Source organism: Lampris incognitus, chromosome 19, assembly GCF_029633865.1.
Source record: "Lampris incognitus isolate fLamInc1 chromosome 19, fLamInc1.hap2, whole genome shotgun sequence".
Classification (NCBI taxonomy): Eukaryota; Metazoa; Chordata; class Actinopteri; order Lampriformes; family Lampridae; genus Lampris; species Lampris incognitus.
This window is the reverse complement of record NC_079229.1, coordinates 20,251,266-20,268,450: the sequence shown is the minus strand read 5'-3', so window position 1 is coordinate 20,268,450 and position 17,185 is coordinate 20,251,266. Positions and strand designations below refer to the sequence as shown.

At 38.9% G+C, this 17,185-nt stretch overlaps 1 protein-coding gene across 3 annotated transcripts in view; it reads right to left on the bottom strand.

The window, feature by feature from the left end:
- The window catches only part of slc12a7b (solute carrier family 12 member 7b), a 95,439-nt gene extending 79,213 nt beyond the window's left edge, over positions 1-16,226 (bottom strand). For all 3 annotated transcript variants that reach the window (XM_056299915.1, XM_056299916.1, XM_056299917.1), the window contains exon 1: positions 15,935-16,226. In XM_056299915.1, coding sequence (XP_056155890.1) covers positions 15,935-16,052 — 118 coding nt within the window. In that variant the 5' untranslated portion in view covers positions 16,053-16,226. The remainder of the gene's footprint in view (positions 1-15,934) is intronic.
- Between the last annotated feature and the right edge of the window lie 959 nt (positions 16,227-17,185).

Sequence of the window (17,185 nt, the reverse complement as noted above, 5' to 3'; positions counted from 1 at the left end):
GCTGCCTGGAGTCATTCTAATCAAGGCTGGATTGGTACACCCAGGGACCCCTGGGCACTGAAGTTCATACCCCCCCCAACCCTTCCACACACACACCATGCCCACCCCACCCACCACAGCCATGAAACCCCACCTTAATTATTTTGAGCTTCCATGCAAGCTGGCATGTCAAATCTACCAGACCATAATCACATCAGTCCAGCTGAGCAGGTATTATCCATGTATCATTCAATCATTTCATATCCGATTTAGAATCCAAAATCAGAAAATGACCTGTTATTTCGTTGTTGGTTTATAAATCCAAAATCAGAAAACCAACAATGATCTCAACTGTTTTTCGTTTTTTTTTCATTTTGATCTTAAGTTAAAAATAGAACATGAGAAAACTGGATAATTGTTAAGGTACACCTATACAGTTCAATAGACCAAGTACTGCCATTTCACTCACAAATCACAAGAAAAGAAACAATGGATTAAATTATCCTAAGGCAGTGTATGACAATGAAAACCACTCAAGCAGACAGCACACTAGTTATTACTGACACATAATAATGTGATTGACTAGGACCGGGTTACAATAATGCCATCCTAAGGGGAATGAAACAGCACAGCTGAAAGAAGGTTCAAAATAAGAGCTCACTAAGTGAGCTTGGCAACTTCACACAGAACTGCAAAAGCCAACATATAATGAACTTGACAAACTGACTCCAACACAATATAGCAGTATCAAACCACAGTGATGCAACACGTTATGTAAACAGCATATCAAATGAACTCATTCACAAAATATACAGTAACATGCAATCACTTCTCAATGCTGCTGTGCTCAATGCACAGACAGCATAATCAAATGATTATTACCTTTAGAAGTTCTTCTTTCTTGACTTTTTCTTTGCAAACTCTGTGATCAAGTCCTCAAAATCCAGCTGTGCATTGCCGCAAATGACAGTTGACGCTTCCAGGCTATCGTTACAACTAGCTAGCTTGACAACCTCTGTTGGAATAACCCCTTCATTTTGTTTAGCTTTTTTGAAAAAGTTACTTATTAACGGGACATTTTTTATTGTGTCCACTTCTTTCACTCCCTTTTACTTTCTTTTCTTTCTTTTGGCAGCCCCACTGGGCTTTTGGTTAACGCCGTCCATTTCCTGCTGCTTGGCAATTTTTCCTGCACACTTCTCACTGTTACAACCTAAGTGATAGTGGGTCAAGCAAGAATTAATTCCCCTGTTTTTAACCTTGACTCGGTTTAAGAAAAACTGATCTTGAATCTGTACAATGTAAACCATCTGCTCTCAAGGCCCACCCACCTCGACCATTAGCCAGTGCATTGTCACTTGCTCACCAGTCACCACTTTCTCAGCCATCTCACCAATAAAATAATCAATAATGAGACTTAATTTTCATGGAAACAACTTTTGTTTCATTGTGTCATATTTCTGTAGCCCAACATAAAAAAAAATAAATGCAAACATTTTTTTTCTCCCATTGTGAAGGGCCCTTTTGCACACAGGGGCCCCATGGCACATGCCCAGATTGTCCATATGGTAGATCCGGCAGTGGTTCTAGTGCAGATGCTTCCTAGTTAAGATGAAAAAAATGTAGAAAAGTACAATGAATCTCTGTATGTGTCATGTAATGAAGAGTAGTTCATTCACTAAATCATCAGCTGTTTCAGTGAAAAGAGTTTAATTTGAATTTAGCACACTTATGGTAGAGGACGTTTTTATGATCACTCTGCAAAGAAGTACTGCTTTTCATTTTGACTTTGAAAGCCCCCTGGTTTGAAAGTGCCTGTAATGCATGCTTTCAAGCCTGCCTTGCTATTTGTACTTCCATAGTGTTATTAAAACTCCCGAAACAATGGAGAGAGAGAGAGAGAAAGAGAGAGAGAGAGAGAGAGAGAGAGAGAGAGAGAGAGAGCGTGTTTCCCACATGATGTAACCACTGCTCTCCAGTGAAGGAGTTGCAACATAATTAGGGAAATTAATAATGAACATGTTTCAGTGCTTTCCAATCCAAACATTTGCAATTCATAATACCCTTCAGTAAATTGAAACAAGCAGCTGTTTATTATCCACAATACCCGTTCTTTGGGTGTGGGTGTATTGGGTGGTGCAGAGAGAGAAAGGGAAAGAGTGTGATAATGGAAGTTGGGGAATATCAATACCATTCCCCTCAACACTAACAGCCAAAAACAAGCAGTAAACTACATGCTAGTGGTGGTCACTTTGATGCCAGATGCTGACTTTTGCCACAGAGCCTCTTTAATGTCTGCCAGATTTATTGTTATTGAACAGCCAAGGCAAATTTATTGCGGAATCACTTTGAATTTTGTTTTGTAAAGCACTTTGTTACAGTTGTTTTGAAATGTGGACTAAAAATCAACTTTATATCATCATTATTGCTACTCTCACATTTTTCTCATTGTCACATTATAATATTGTTATCATTTAGGGCTGGGCAATATATCGATAACATGTCAATATTGTGATGTAAGACTAGATGTCATCTGGGATTTTGGATATCGTAATATCGTGATATGACGTAAGTGTTGTGTTTTCCTGGTTTTAAAGGCTGCATTACAGTAAAGAGATGTAATTTTCTGAACTTATTAGACTGTTCTAGCTGTTATATCATTTGTCTCTACCTGTTTGGACATCATATACGCATTACTAATGAGTGTTTATCAAAAACGTCATTGTGTAAATAGATTGAGAGCACCAATAGTCATCGGTACAATAGCTACAATATCATCAAAATATCGATAGAGGTATTCAGACAGAAATATCATGATATTTGATTTTGTCCATATCGCCTAGCCCTATTATCATTAGAATCAAGTATCGTAATGAACAGGGAGCTCTTAAGCAGTTAGCCTTGTCAGAGGAAAAGGAAATGCTGATGGCGAAATAAAGCAATAGAGCAACCAATGGAATGACAGAAAACCAAGGGACAAATAATATTTGTAAAAGTGTCTTCTTTGTGTTTCCCCAAAATATATTTTCCGGTAATGAGGATTCTACCATAACCTGCTGTCCCAAAACATCTAAAATAATTTTGGTTCAGGCAATTATGCTTTATATAACTCTTTTTTTAACCAGGGAAGAATGCCCTAAAGCCCCCACAAATTATATAGGTCTGTGCCTCTTACTTGAAAAAATAAATAAAATAGGGGAACTACTGGTGTGAATGTGTATGTGCGAGTGTTTGTATAGATGTTATAGATGCCGAGGACTTATCAGGCGCTCCATATTGAGCTAGAGCTGGGAGGAAGAGGGGCATGTGGGGAGGAGTGGACCAATGGAAACAGGAAGAAGTGGTCAGAAGAGGCGGGCCCATCGGGTTGAACTGTCCTATCAGAGGGAATCCCTATCTGTTGAACTGTTAGAGACTTCCACTGCTCTAAGCCAATTCCTTTTAAATACGTTACATCCTTATTTATCTATCCAGACTGTCTGATGAACTTTTCAGTTTAATGAGAGCTGTTTAGCTATGTAGCACAGCTAATAGGTTTATGAGGGCATGCTTCCCATAGCAGACAACAAGAATTTGGTACAACTGGATGTGCCTTATGACAGCAATTTGAGTGTATAAAGAATGCAGGATTATCTCTCATGACTTAAGCATGCCTAATGGTGAGTGTCATCCCGCTGTCTGGAAAGCATTGCCTCTTTATCTTGTTGGGTCTGACAGCTGGTTTTTGGTATATTTACATGCAGCAGTGCTTAAGACATGTGCTACATGGCACATTTTTGCCTGGGTTTTGCAAATGTTACATTCCTGATTCTTTCTCTCTTTGTTACATATTTTTGAAGTTACTTCATATACACATTGCAGCTTCAGGTTAGACCCAAGAAGACCCAAGACTGGGTCCATTAGGCACAATGGGGGGAGATGCATCTGAATGACATCTTGCTGAAGTGAAACATTTTTATCACTAATTAGGTACGCATGGCAGAGGATGTCAATACGCTTTGAACCATGCTTTCATGTCTTGACGACTTGCATCAACTAAGGGTTTAGCCTTTCCTTCCCTCCCACTACTCAGAAAATAGCTTTCATGTCATTTAATAGTCATTTTATGCATAATTTACTGTATATGAGGTGCACCAATTTCAAGTGGTGACTTCTGCAACCTGAATTTCCTCTGAGATCATAAGTCATATCACATCGTATCCTCCTCCATTACTCACTGTAAACCCCAATCCATCCATCACACAAAACGTTATTGTCAAGTCCACACAAATGTTCAGGACCGTCAAAATGACATAAAAACTTTATGTTCACTTGACACAAACACTCATCCCTTGTGAGCTTGACATAATTTTTTTCATGTCAAGTCAACAAGTTTTGATTTTTGAGTTAATTTTACTAAAATTTATAAAGCCAATACAACCTAATTTGTTCAAGGCCAATTAACAACACAAACATTGTACACTTAGCATATATTTTGAACAAACTAAAAAAATATGTACTCAATGTTTTTTAAATTTAAAGGTTGAGTACAAATTCCATTTCTTTGTGTTACTTGAAATCTTTGAGTAGAAACAAACCTAAATTTGTGTTACCATGTTTACGTCAATACAACTTAAATAATTAACGTTAAAATGGCATATATTGTTAAGATCAATGGACAGCATAGAAATTGTGCACTATGTATACATTATAGTAGTTGTTTGAAATAAAAACATTGAACTTAGAGAAATATCTAATCAATTGTTTAATGTTTATTTGACAAGTAGTCACTTTCTTGTTAAAAAAATTATGTTCACTTTATATAATAAAAGCATAATTATGACAAGAGTTGCAGTTTTGCTGAGCACAACACACGTTTTGCTGTCTTAACATAAAACTGCCACAATCTTCTGTTTTTTACCCACTTTTTTCTAGTGCATATAATTTAGTAAAAATTAATCAAAGCAACATTAAATCCAAGGATTGAGTATAAATTTTCTGTTTTGTTCATGTGCTTAAATACTTAAATTTCAATTAGAAACAAATCCTGAATTTGTGTTACAATGTTTACGTCAATATGACCTAAATATTAAATGTCGAAATAGCGTATATTGCAAAGCTCAAAGAACAACATACAAATTGTGCCCTGAGCATAAAATCTAACGGTTCCTTTGACTTGGACATTTTTGAGCTAAAGTCAGTTAATGTCCAAGGGTTACAACCCACAATAAAATGTTGGCATTTTACATTTCTGCAAACCAGATACATTAAACTCTCGACGTTTCTGGGGGGAAAAAACCCACACATTTCAACTTATAGCCAATGTCGGTGGAGCTGTGTCCACGTTATATCACTGTCAAGTTTCTGTCAGCAAAGATGGAAAAAATGGCTGACAATCCTTTTATTCTCAGTGGAAAATTAAATATTTTAAGATAGTTTTGACATTAAAATGCATTTGATAACATTTCAAGCGAGAAATGTGCATTTTATTTTCATAATATTCATTCAGTGAATATACAAGATCTTTAGTTTGTTAGTTATCAAGAAGATTTTTTGCAGGTTTCACCAGAAAATTGTTGGAATGCAATGTTTCTGATATTGAATACAACCCCAACACACGTTTCTCCAATAAATCAACATTTGCATGCTTTTTTTCCCTTCAAAATAAACCACCTAAATGCAGTCTAATTTATATTTCAGCTGCAGTAAATATTTGATATATTATTGTGCAGAAAATAATTTAGTTTAGTCATATTAGGTTTGTGTTGAAATACCATTAATGTATACATTTAACAACTCAATAACTTGCTGTTATGTATACTAGCTATTCCCACCTAATATGACAGACTTTTGTTATTAAAACACAAATTATTTTGTCATTTGGTTTAAAATGTCATGTAAAACTGACAAATTTCCGGTCAGACAAGGATCATGTGACACATTTATTTTGGGTGCACTCGTAACTTTCATGTTACTGCACTGAAAGGTTTTGTGTGCAAGCCGTTTCCACTAAATCTTTGAGTAGAGTGAGCCAATTTGGGATTTAGCTGAATAATGACACATTTAATCTTAATTTGACATTAAAATAACAATATATAATTGTTGTTTGTACATAAAATGACTAAGTTATGACTCATAATTTTATTTGTGTTTAATAAACATAAAAATAAGCATTCAGCAACCTGGTAATTTATGTCATAGAGATATATATATAGTATATATTTCCTGTTAATGTGACAGACTTAAATGCTCAAAAAACGAATTATTTGTTATGATTTAAAAAGTTCTGTTGAACTGAGAAATTTCCTGTCAGACAGGGGTCATGTGACACAGTTATTTTTTGTCTGGGGTGCTCATAAACAGTCATGTAACTCTACTGTACTAAACTAAAAATTTTGTGAGCAAGCCGTTTCCAATAAAATTTCAAGATGAGCGAGCGAATTGGGATTTGCGGCGCGCCTTACATTCATTCCCACATTACACCATTCCTCTCTCCCTTCTTCATTCTTCACCTCCCCTTTCATCCATCCAGCCATCATCTCTCAGTGACCAACTTAAAGCACCCATCAACAAATCACATTGCCAAGTATGGTTGCAGTTAGCAGTGCATCCTGACTGACCTGGTCTTGGACAAGTAAAATTTGCAAAATGCATGTGTGTGTGTGTGTGTGTGTGTGTGTGTGTGTGTGTGTGTGTGTGTGTGTGTGTGTGTGTGTGTGTGTGTTACTTTGCTGGCCTTGGCTTTTGATTCTGGGAACTTGTGAGAGCCATTTGTCACTATTCACGACATTTTATATACTAAAGGATTAATCCATTAAAATAAAAAACGTAGTTTCAACGATAATCAAAATAACATTCATTATGGCCCTAGTATGATTGTGAAATTTCGGAAGTACTTTTTAGGCAATTGCAAACTGACCTGTAGTACTATATTTGGTTTGCCTTTCACTTCAGTCACTTAGGAATGCTTTGAGGAGCTAGAGAGTAGCCTGGAGATTTAAATACCAATTTCCGCAGGATTATTTTGGGTATTTTCCCATGTCTAACCTTAGGGGGACCAACCCAGACACTGACTATCAGCGTTCTACAGTGTTTCAGATGGAGCAAGCTGTGCTCGGAAACACAGTTAAGATAAACATATCGCCAGGAATTGAGCAATACCACTGGGTCAGGCTGCACACATGCTGCAAACTAAATAACCTAAACCAGAGCTTTCCAACTTCTCCTTTGTCAGGGCCTCCTGCACTTACCCTGGAGAAGATTACTGCCTCCCTAGCTCAAAAATACAACCAGCGGTGTGCAGTGTGTCAAAGGGAGTTTATGCATCTGTGGTAGGAACACAGTGATTGTCATTTGGCTTTTAAAAGTCAATGAAAGCAACATTTAATGGACATATTCTTAGATTTTAAACCAAAGCAAATGGTCACAACTGGCTACTCGTCCTTTCCTGATTTGAAAGTGCCCTTCTTTTCAGATTTTGTCAAATAGAACTTTCTGAGGCCATTCAACTCTACTGTACCTTTATGGATACTTAGATACTGAGGCTACAAATTGTCTCATCTTCATAATTTTTGTCTCATCTTGCACTCTGGAAGACTTAAATGTTTATAACAACAGTGAAATGTTAAGAGTGTAGGCCAAAGCAACAAAAAAAATGGATGTAGGTTATCAGATGCATTGCCAGTGCAGTGCATTTTTGACTCTGAAATTAAAACAAAAACCAGACTTGCAAATCTATCTGGCAAACATACTGCATACAAACATTCCAAGCAGGGTCGGCGCCAGAGCACAAGGAACGGATGGGCAATCAACTTTGACAGGGGGGCATTTTGTTCACCTCGCGCAGCTTTCATTAAGTGTATAATCAACATTATCATGTTTCATGAAAGACAAACTATGACAGGGATGGGTACATACATACTGTCACTTATGCACACAGGCGCGCATGCACTGTGTCCACAAAAACAGATGTTATAAACTAAGATGGACAGGGCTAAGTCTGTTAAATGTTTTGCATTTAATATAGTACTGCAAGAGGCAATTCTACATAACGAATAAACCTATATATTGGGCCACCTCCTTCACAGGTTACACAACAAATTAAAGGATAAACAACATTCTTTAGGCCACATCAAGAACCGGTATGCATAATTATACATTCATATGCACGCTCATCCAGAAACACAGCCACAATAACAAAGGTGCAAACAATACCACTCTTAAAGAGCACAGTGTACAGAGCAGTGCATAAGTGGATTTATGAGCTCACCACTAGAACAGCTGGAATCGCTGACTGTGAGTGCAGAACTGAGCTAACATCAGCCAAATGATTAGCTTGGGCTCGGTTGTCACTGCCACAACTTATTGCTGATGTGGGTGCTGTTCCAAACCACTTTCTTATGTCCATGTTAATTGAATGACGGCTAATTTTTAGCTTTATTTACCACCAAGAAAACGTCCACATTAGTGTCACCCACCTAACGTCTCTAAGTAACTGCAAGTGCAACTTTGGCTGGTCATACAATGCGGATAAGGTAGTTGTTTTTAATTGGCTAGGCAGGGGGTTATTATTTTTAGTAAGAAATGGTGACATAATTTTACTTATAGCTGTAAAAGTGTTTCAATTTTATTTGTCAAGGACAGAATTCAGCTGAGGGGGCACAGTGACCTTACTGGATGGGCCTGGTACCCCCCAAGGCCTGCCCATAATGCTGATGCTGAGTCCAACAATGAAATAATAGTGAAAATACTCTGAGAATTCCACAGCACCAGTCAGTTTTTTCAGAGGTGAGAAATGCCAAGCTAACCAAGAAATTGGACGAGACTGCCACAACACAAAAATATATCTGTTAAACTTGTATAATAACAACTTGCTGAACAATTATGGCATCCGACGCTGAAGGACACAGCTGATGCTATGGGAATGTGCAAAAGCAGGGGAACTCGGTTTTGAAAATTGAGGGAAAGAGAGAGAGAGAGACACACACACACACACACACACACACATACACACACACACACAAAGCAAAGTTAAATAAAACCAGACCTGACTAAGAAGAAAACAGGAAACACATGCCACATGCAGGACAGACGGTCCACTGGACAGAGAGAAAAAGACCCCAGCACCACCTGCTTTTAGACTTTCACAGCTTAACTCTTCAAAGTCACAAAAATCGTCTCCCCGTGTTAAAATACTGACAGCACCTCCCTACCGCAATTGAAAATTACTGTGAGGAGGTCTGACCTCCCCAAGCCTAGCATTGATGTCCATTATAAACGGTTGTTACCCCAGTGACTCATGAGTCCTGGCTTTTGACATGGGAGTGAATGGCGGTAAGGGAGGACAAACCTGCCTTTGGGCGGGTGTAGCCAGAGGCTCTGGGCCAGAGCCAGAGGCTCTGCACCATACATCAGTGAACCAATCAGTGGAGCTGACTGCACTGGTGAACACCCAATCAGAGTTTTGAAGGAGGGGGGTTATCAGTGATATCGTGCAAAAAAATTGTCTTGTGTCATCTGTTATTGGCCAAAACGCATAAAGGACATCCTCCCTAAACAATCAACAACCAGAATACAACATTGACATTGCGATGGTCCAATGATAATTTCTGAATTTCATCTTCAATTCTCTGCCACCGTATTGTATGTGAATGTGACGAATGGGCGGTAAAGCGATAGAGATTCAAGTAGCATATTAGAAAAGAAATTATAACGAGCAAATTGCGAACTATTTTTAAACCCATCACTGAAAAAAATATTTTATTTAGGCCTTTTATAGAGTCAAAATTTCCTTTTTTCAGATTTACATTTCCATTTTTTTTAACCGAGCAGTGTCAACAGCCACTCTGCCTTGCGACCTTACAAGATCCAAAGATGAGTATTCAAATTATGATTTGTGTTGATATTTTACTGACTAGACCTCTTTTGACCTTACAAGAGGTATAGAAGTCCGCCAGTCTTCTCTCTTGCTCTTGCAGACTGGATATAACAACAGGCCTCACAGCAGATATCAAGATAACCTCCCAACATGCAAAGTGAGGCAAAAGAACTCATGACACACTTGTTTTTAATAATTACAATTTTCATAGTTTTTGTAAAATTAAATAAAATAATTCAAATATATTGATAAAATATATTAATAAAATATAAAATAAAAGTGTATAAATAAAAATGAATCCTATAAGCTATTGTTTTACTGCTTGTTTTCTTTGAACATAAGAGTAGAGATAAGGAGCCAACTAGTGTGAAATAACGTGACACCGTGGGTTGGTTTTCCTCCCCAATTTTTTGAGTCACCAGCCACCCCTGAAACCCATAATGTAAGCTAGCCTATCTTGTTTTTATGGGAGCCTTTCTTGTGGTTGGCCCACTCATCTAATATATGTTTGGACATCTCTGCTGTCAACAGACATTAATTGGGTAAGAATTTGTAATGTTAACAGGCAATAAGAGAGGAGAGCACCATTATTAGCATGTTAGCTGTACCCTTAAAGCATCCACATATTCCTTAAAAGTACTTAAGCTCCACTTAGCCACAGAGCCCTTTTTAGTTACACGCATGCTACACAAAGTGTTCAAAAAGGGCCAAGTCTGCCAAAACCATTTTTACTATGCATCAACGCCCAGCCAATTTACAGTTTTCAAAATATCAGTGATTTGTGTTGAAAAGGTTGTTTGCAAGGGGCAAGTCAGACCACACAGCCAATGAAACTAACCAGACAGCCTGAAAGCCGTTGGTTGGCCTTCGGTTACAGAGGTTAAGATAATAGGAGAAAGAAAAGTAGAGGGATACAGAGAGACAAAAAAAGAGCGCAGGAGATGTGACAGAGTTGAGTCAAAGAACATATCCCAGAGGAGGACATTTAGGTGGTCTCATCATCTGTTCTTTGCTTTCATTCAACCACCAGGGAATTCGGTAACCCACTTACAAGTTAAATGTGGCCATATGAGGAATCGGTAATGCTTAATCCATTGAGGTCATTTTCAGGAAACCGTAAGAAATCTGAGGAGGCAATAAGAGACAGAAAGAGAAACGGGGGGACTGAAATCTAAATAGAGAGAGAAATAGGATGACTAGATAAAATGAAACTGCAAGGGTCTATTTGGGCAAACTGATAGGGGGGAAAAAGACTAGATATGAATGTAAATGGAAACAGAGGAAAGAGGACATAAAACAATAATAAACAAATAATAATAATAATAATAATAAGCATTAAGATTAAGAGCTTTTATGTGATAATGGCTTATGTGCACGTTGTGCAAATGCAGCAATAAAACCTAACAACATCACTTCATGAGAACACTTGGACATGTTGGCCAGAACATTATGAAGATATTAGATTAGAGCATATAGCTCTGGTGCAAAGAGCAGCAGCAACATCAACTAACATTATAGAAGATTTTTAAAAAAACAACTGTGAAATATCTGAAATACTATGCTGGAGTAGAACAGAACAGAACAGAATACAATAGAATGTGTTAGAATATACCAGACTAAGACAGAACAGAATAGCAGAAAATGTCTGGTTACAGAACATATTGGCACAAATGCTCATTGAGAAACTCTATAAAAAATTCACAGCATACATTACATGTAAATGTGTAAATGTAGCAATAAAACTCTCCAACAACTTTAGACTTGATATTGCGAATTCAAGAATGAATTCACATCATATAAACCTAACTGATCTATTAAAGTATTTATGATGTATGATAATAATAATAATGCATTTTATTCATGGGCACCTTTCAGAGCACTCAAGAACTCCTTACAAATCATAGTTAAAAACAAGCAGCACTGTATCAGACAGGAAAATCAAACAAAGCAGGAGTATACAATAATATGTTAATATAACAGATAGGTATAAAATCATCAACTGTGCAAAACTCAATGTGGGTGTAACCATCGAAGTCAGGATCAGACTGAATATGCCAGTTTGAAAAGGTGCATTTTGAGATGGTATTTGAAGGTGGAAAGAGAGTCAATTTTGCAAATGTCTTGTAGGAGAGAGTTCCAGAGGCAGGGGGCAGAAGGATTGAAGGCACTAGATCTCATAGTAGTCAAGCAGGCAGATGGTGTAGTGAGTTGGATGGCAGCGGAGGATCTGAGAGTATGGGAGGGTGTGTGGATTTCAAGAAGTTTGGAAAGATATGAAGGTACTAGTTTATTAAGGGCTTTAAAGATGAGAAGCAGAATCTTGAACTTGATGTGGTATTTAACAGGGAGCCAATGAAGTTGCTAAAGAACAAGATAAAAGAGAGGACAGAATAGTAGCAATCAATACGGGATGTAATCAGTGTATGAATGCAAATGGAAGTGCTATTAGGTGCTAAGTGACGGGCGAAGACAATTAGTATTGCATAGGTGGAAACTATGCAGGCCAAGTAACATTGTTTATGTGTGCCTCAGAAGATAATGTGCTGTCCAAGATGACACACAGAGACCCTTAACCTGGGGGGAATGAGGAATTATAGAATTGTCAATAGTCAGAGAAAAACCATCAGGTTTAGCGAAAGTAGATTTAGTACCTACGAGGAGAACCTAAATTTTATCCTATCAAATTTGAAGAAGTTGTATGAGAACCAGGATTTAATTTCTAGTAAACAGTCCGAAAGGGAAGTGGGCGGAAGAGTGGAAGTGGGCTTGTTGGATAGCTAGAGCTGGGTTTAATCTGCATAGCAGTGAAATTGAATGCCAACTTTCCTGAACATGTGGCCACTAGGTAAAAAGTAAATAACAAATAGGAGGGGGCCCAAAACAGAGCCCTGGGGAATACCTGTAGTAACAGGAAAGAACAGTGATCTCAAATTTTTAAGTTGGACAAACTGGGTGTGGCAGGGGAGAGATGATCTAAACCAGGCAAGAGAGATGCTAATGATTCCAATGGAAGCTAATGTCTAGGAGGCTGTTATATGAGATGGTATCAAAGGCTGCACTCAAATCAAGAAGGACGAGTATGGTTAAGAGGCCAGAGTCAGCTGCCATCAACAGATCATTAGTGATTTTCACCAACGCTGTCTCCATACTGTGAAAGGAGCGAATACCAGATTGAAATTGTTCAAACAAATTGTCAGTTAAGCGAGCACATACCTGAGCTGCCAGCTGGTCTTTCAAGTGTTTTAGAGAAAAATGGTAAATTTGAAATTGGGTGAAAATTATTCAAATTCTTGGGGTCTACACCAGGTTTCATGAGTTTTGGAGTTACTGCACCTATATTTGTATGCATCTGGCAGTTGTATGCATCGCAGTGTGTGCATTAGACCCAATACATACAGAATATATGCTGGTGTGGAAGACAGCAAGCCAAAGAAAGAAAATCACTAGGGAGAAAAAGGGAAGTCTGTGGGAATGAGAAAGATACAGTGTAAGAAGATCCTGACTTGTGTAAACTGGAGTTCAGCCAGGCCAGTTCTAGATCAAATAATGACAAGACCTAAAAAAAAAATTTAAAAAAATCTGACAGCAAGGGGGTGGCGTCTCCCCTCCCCCCATACAGCCAAAGGGAAGCCAGCCAGAGGTAATCAATAACATCAACTGTTATCTGACTCTCTCCTCTCTTGCTCACTATTATGATGAGTCAACAACATAATGCTGCTTAGGAACCTCCCAAGTCTGTCACAAAAACACAAAAATTAAACACAAAATACAAAGAGGCCCAATGTGACACAGACCTACTCATAAATACTCCTTACATACATGTAGGGATGAGAGAACACATTGAAACATAACTGTAGCTGGTCTTGGTGGCTAGGCAAGCCTTGGCCCTTTGCATGAAATTTTAACCTTACAGGTTCGAGTACAGGTCATAACCGACTGTTCATAGCACTCTGGCTCCCTTTTTTTTTGTCACTTTTTTTTTTCACTGTCCACTATATGGCGTCTAACAAAGTAACGATGCTAAAAGCAAGTATAGTTTCTTTCCAGTCCACTATGACAAATTGCTTTTTCGGAGGACTGTGGGGACTCTGTAAACATTCACAGAAAGTATAGAGACCCATACAGCTTCAGTCGATTTTTCACAATAACATAACATTTCCTTATGTATGCAAATCAGACACGGATTAATGAGGGCCAGCCAAGTGCTGTAAACCATGATGGGATTTGATTGTAAACAGGTAGGTTGGAGTGTTTTATCCCTGACTTATTGACCTGACTTTGCATTGTGATGCCTGCAGCACCAAAAGCTAAAAGGACCCAAAAAGTGCATAGGGAAAAGAAAGGCATGCCACAGTAGGATATCTTGCATAACCGTCAATATAAAAAGCCATTTTCTCTTCCACAGTCTGTAAAATTTTGCCCAGCATGCATCCGTAATTGCAGCTCCACAGACAAAATTAAAAGCTGGAATCCGATTGGCTCATGGCCTTGTGAGACACTGTAAAAACAGCAGCTACAACAACAACAAACTGGCAAGAGATGGAGTGCAGGAGTAGAGTTTGTTAGAGTGGTATTGCATGACATTACCTTATTAAGGGAGAATAACACAGCTAAATGTTTGCATTGAAATGAATTTTTTATACTGTGTGCTGTAGTTTCCTAAATTCTGTAAGACTGAAAGCACAACACATTGTTCCTCAAGATACATTGTCTGAAGCCACACTGTTGCTTAGCTCCAGAGAAATTCAATTGTGCAAGATGCAGAAAGCAACATGGAATGATATTCTGAGGATCAAGGTACTCTTACTGAACCAAAATCTATAACCTATTTAAACTAATTTAAAGATTATTTGGATGTAAAATAAAAGTTAAGGCAGATATTACTGAGTCCACAAAGATGGGTTCCTAACCATTGTCACTGATCCGTTTCGCGGCAGACAGCATACGAGTTCTGTATCACATCACAAATGAGATCTTTGGTTTTCTTGTTCCTAGCATAGAGGAGTTAATCAAGTTCACAAATGCTAAAAAAAAAAAAAGATGTTCGTAACCATGTGAATAACAGCTATGAAGTCTTGACTTGACTAGCATTTCCCACAGCAACTAAATTTTGTTGTTTCTCCTCCTATTGCTATCATTGTACTGGTTTAGTCTGGAATGATTAATGCATTCGTCATGTCCAAGTCCCTTTATTCACTATACGTGGAAATATGTCTTTCCTGTTGTGTTCTTCCTTTAACTTTGCTCCAGGACCCACTGAGGTTGAGTCATGTTGGAAGTAGCATGCCAGTGGCAATCAACACAGAAAGATGCTAAGAGAAGTGCAGGACAAAGACAGGGGTTTCCCAATTAGAGCATATGTGCTGTTCCTATGTTTGTTACTGCATGCAACTTTCTATTTGGGAAATTGTACAGTATATGGAAATTATGGACACATAGAGAGGGGGATAGCGTTGCAAAAGAACAGAACAGAAACAAAAAACAAACAAACAATTTGAGGAGAAAGAAGTCAGACCAAAAATTAGCAAGAAGATGAAAAATGTAGTTGTGCTGGTGGCGTTGGTTGGGGGGAAGCAGTTAAAATCAAGGGAAAATGTAGAAAAATGGCATTAAAAGAGTAAGCAGTGGAACTGACATAACAAATCTATTTCACACTACCTGGAGTGATGGAGAAACCCTTGTCTCACAGTATGCTGTTAAACAAACGAGTGTGCACTAAAATCCACACATTAGACACACAAATAGATGAAACTATTTCTTCTTACTAATACAAACAATTGCAGTTGGATAGAATAAACCCAAGCAGTCAAACTTGCATAGGCTGCTTGTAGGTAAAGTCTGGAACTTTCTAAAGCTACTTATTCAACTTTTCTCCTCAAAGAAAAGAGCTGCGTAAAATTGCAAACTGGTATCCAACTCCTGAATGGTCATGTCTTGGGTACAACACATGAAACCTTGCATCTGAAATGGACTAACTTGGCTTGACCCCGAGTTTGCACAAATCCACAGGGTAGACTGACTCAGCTTGTTCAGAGCTGCAGTGAAAGGGGAGACCTCTGACATGAAATGCCCAGAGGGAATAAAAACAAACTAACTTACCTGGGGTGTCCCCATCTCCCTCTCTCAGAACATTGTTGTCTTCCTCTCTCCCGCTCCCCTCTTCGGCTGCCTCCCTCCTGCTGTCCTTTACCGGGAGTACCGTGAAATTGGTGGGCATTTTTACACCATGTGCCTCTTCTCAGCGTCTCCTGCCTGGCCCACTCTTATCTCTTTGTGTGCGTCTTTCTATTCTGCTGTTCACACTCTCTTCCTCTTTCTCAAAACGCTGTTAAACTCCTTCTCTCTCCGTCTTTGTCTCTCTCTCTCTCTCTCTCTCTCTCTCTCTCTCTCTCTCTCTGTTGTTTCTTCTTTTGCCCCCCGACTTATTGCTCTATTGTAGTTTGGCTCATGTGCTGTCGCTAGATCTAGGTTTCTCAGTTTTCACCCTTATCGCTGGGATACTGCTGTACACCCATGTGACCCCTCCTCCAAATAAGGAAGAGCCAGACTGCCCCGCCTTAAGAGGGCAGAGCACACAATAGCAGAAACTGCAGTGTGTGTGTATGCGTGAGGGTTATTTCGTGCATGCTCTGCTCTCCTTAATGAGAGCAGCAATGAGTCTCTCACACACACACCCACACACACACACCCACACACACACACACACACACACACACACACACACACACACACACACGTTCTCCAACAAACCAGACTGGAACTGTCAGTTTAGAGAGAACAGGAAGTCCACAGCAGCGCTATTAGCAGGAGGGGGGTCACACACACACAGCACACACACACCTACTTTCCCTCTTCCTGTCTAGTGTTATTTGACCCTCATGCAAACATCCAAGGAGAAGTGGGCAGGGCTGATTCATAGATGTGTTGGTCCTGAAATGGTCACTTCTGGAAACGCACAACTAAATCCTGACAACACATGCACGCACAAACACATCTACAACACCAACTTTGGTGTTATACAAATACCTCTCTATTACCAACATGAGTTACGGCGCACACACACACACACACACACACACACACACACACACACACACACACACACACACACACACACACACACACACACACACACACACACACATATGTATAGACCCATTAGGAAGGAGAATGACACACTAAGAAACATGGTGTGGGCAATCACTTGAATGAAAAAAAAATCAACTTTAAGTCCTTACCTCGACAGAGCTGTTTTTGCTAGACAGACAGAGCAATGCACTCAATGTGGCGCCTGAGAATTAGGAAATTGCTGGTCGAGTGTGACTCAGAATTTGGCTCTGGAGCACGCAT